Consider the following 1,014-nt stretch of genomic DNA (forward strand, 5'->3'; position numbering starts at 1 on the left):
AACACAACTTCGGGAACTTAACAAGGTGTTACAGCTCAAACTCTCCAAAAACGTGATTTATTATTTCAATATTGTGAAAATAAGATATCTGAAGAAAATCATTAAACACTGTTTATTGTGTATAATATAATGAAAACATCATATTTTGAGCTCAAATGTTGAACCACAGCTTTCTTTGTATGATTAGTTTGAAAGAGAAAACACGTCTGATAACACTCCTCCATGTATGCAAGAGAGATCTGCAGACATCCAAAGATAATACGAAGATATTTGGTCATGAAAAAAATAATTTATGAAACATCAGATTATTGGTACAAAATGATCTGATGATAAGACATTAAACCACATACCTGTTTCATATTTGATAACTGTGTTCATGGTTTAGGCTCCTCCTCCTCCACTTCTCCTCTCCTCAGTGTCTTTATAAGCTTCAGGGTCTCTTCTCCTCACACTCCAACCCTGCTCACCTCTCAGCTGGACAGTAAGGGACGTTTACACCACACACTGACACCATGCTGGGGATCCTCTGCACTCTCATCACTGCTCTCACATGTAAGATATTCTTCTCATTCATTTTACAGCACACATTTTCACACAGAAACCTTTCACCTTATTTCTTCTCTCTGTGTGTTGACAGATGTTGATGCAGTGATAGTGCTGACTCAGACGCCTGCTGTCCACACAGTTTCTACAGGACAAGAGGTTGTTCTCAACTGCAACATTCAGAGATATGATGGAAATTATGTCAGTTGGTATAAACAGGTTCCTGGTGAAGCTCCTCAGTATGTTCTCAGATTTCACCATTCTAGCAGTTCGCTCGACTTTGGATCAGGATTCTCCTCAGACCGGTTCAACTCTAAATCCTCATCAAGCATAGAATACCAGTTCATCATAAAGCAGGCAGAGGCAGGAGACTCTGCTCAGTATTACTGTGGGACATGGGATGACTCTGCTGCTGCAGCTGTACCACAGTGGTTCACACTGTGACAAAAACCTCCATCAGACACTCACTAC

The 1,014-nt window shown here is 40.3% G+C and overlaps 1 gene segment (V, D, J or C); it reads left to right on the forward strand.

Annotated features, from left to right (window-relative positions):
- The first annotated feature begins 440 nt into the window (after positions 1-440).
- Positions 441-1,008, forward strand: LOC116380387 (immunoglobulin lambda variable 1-51-like). The segment is given in 2 exon segments: positions 441-552; positions 638-1,008. Coding segments are annotated over 2 exon segments (390 nt in total).
- The last annotated feature ends 6 nt before the right edge of the window (positions 1,009-1,014 follow it).

This window comes from Anarrhichthys ocellatus, unplaced genomic scaffold (assembly GCF_004355925.1).
Source record: "Anarrhichthys ocellatus isolate YVR2014 unplaced genomic scaffold, GSC_Weel_1.0 scaffold7030, whole genome shotgun sequence".
Classification (NCBI taxonomy): domain Eukaryota; kingdom Metazoa; phylum Chordata; class Actinopteri; order Perciformes; family Anarhichadidae; genus Anarrhichthys; species Anarrhichthys ocellatus.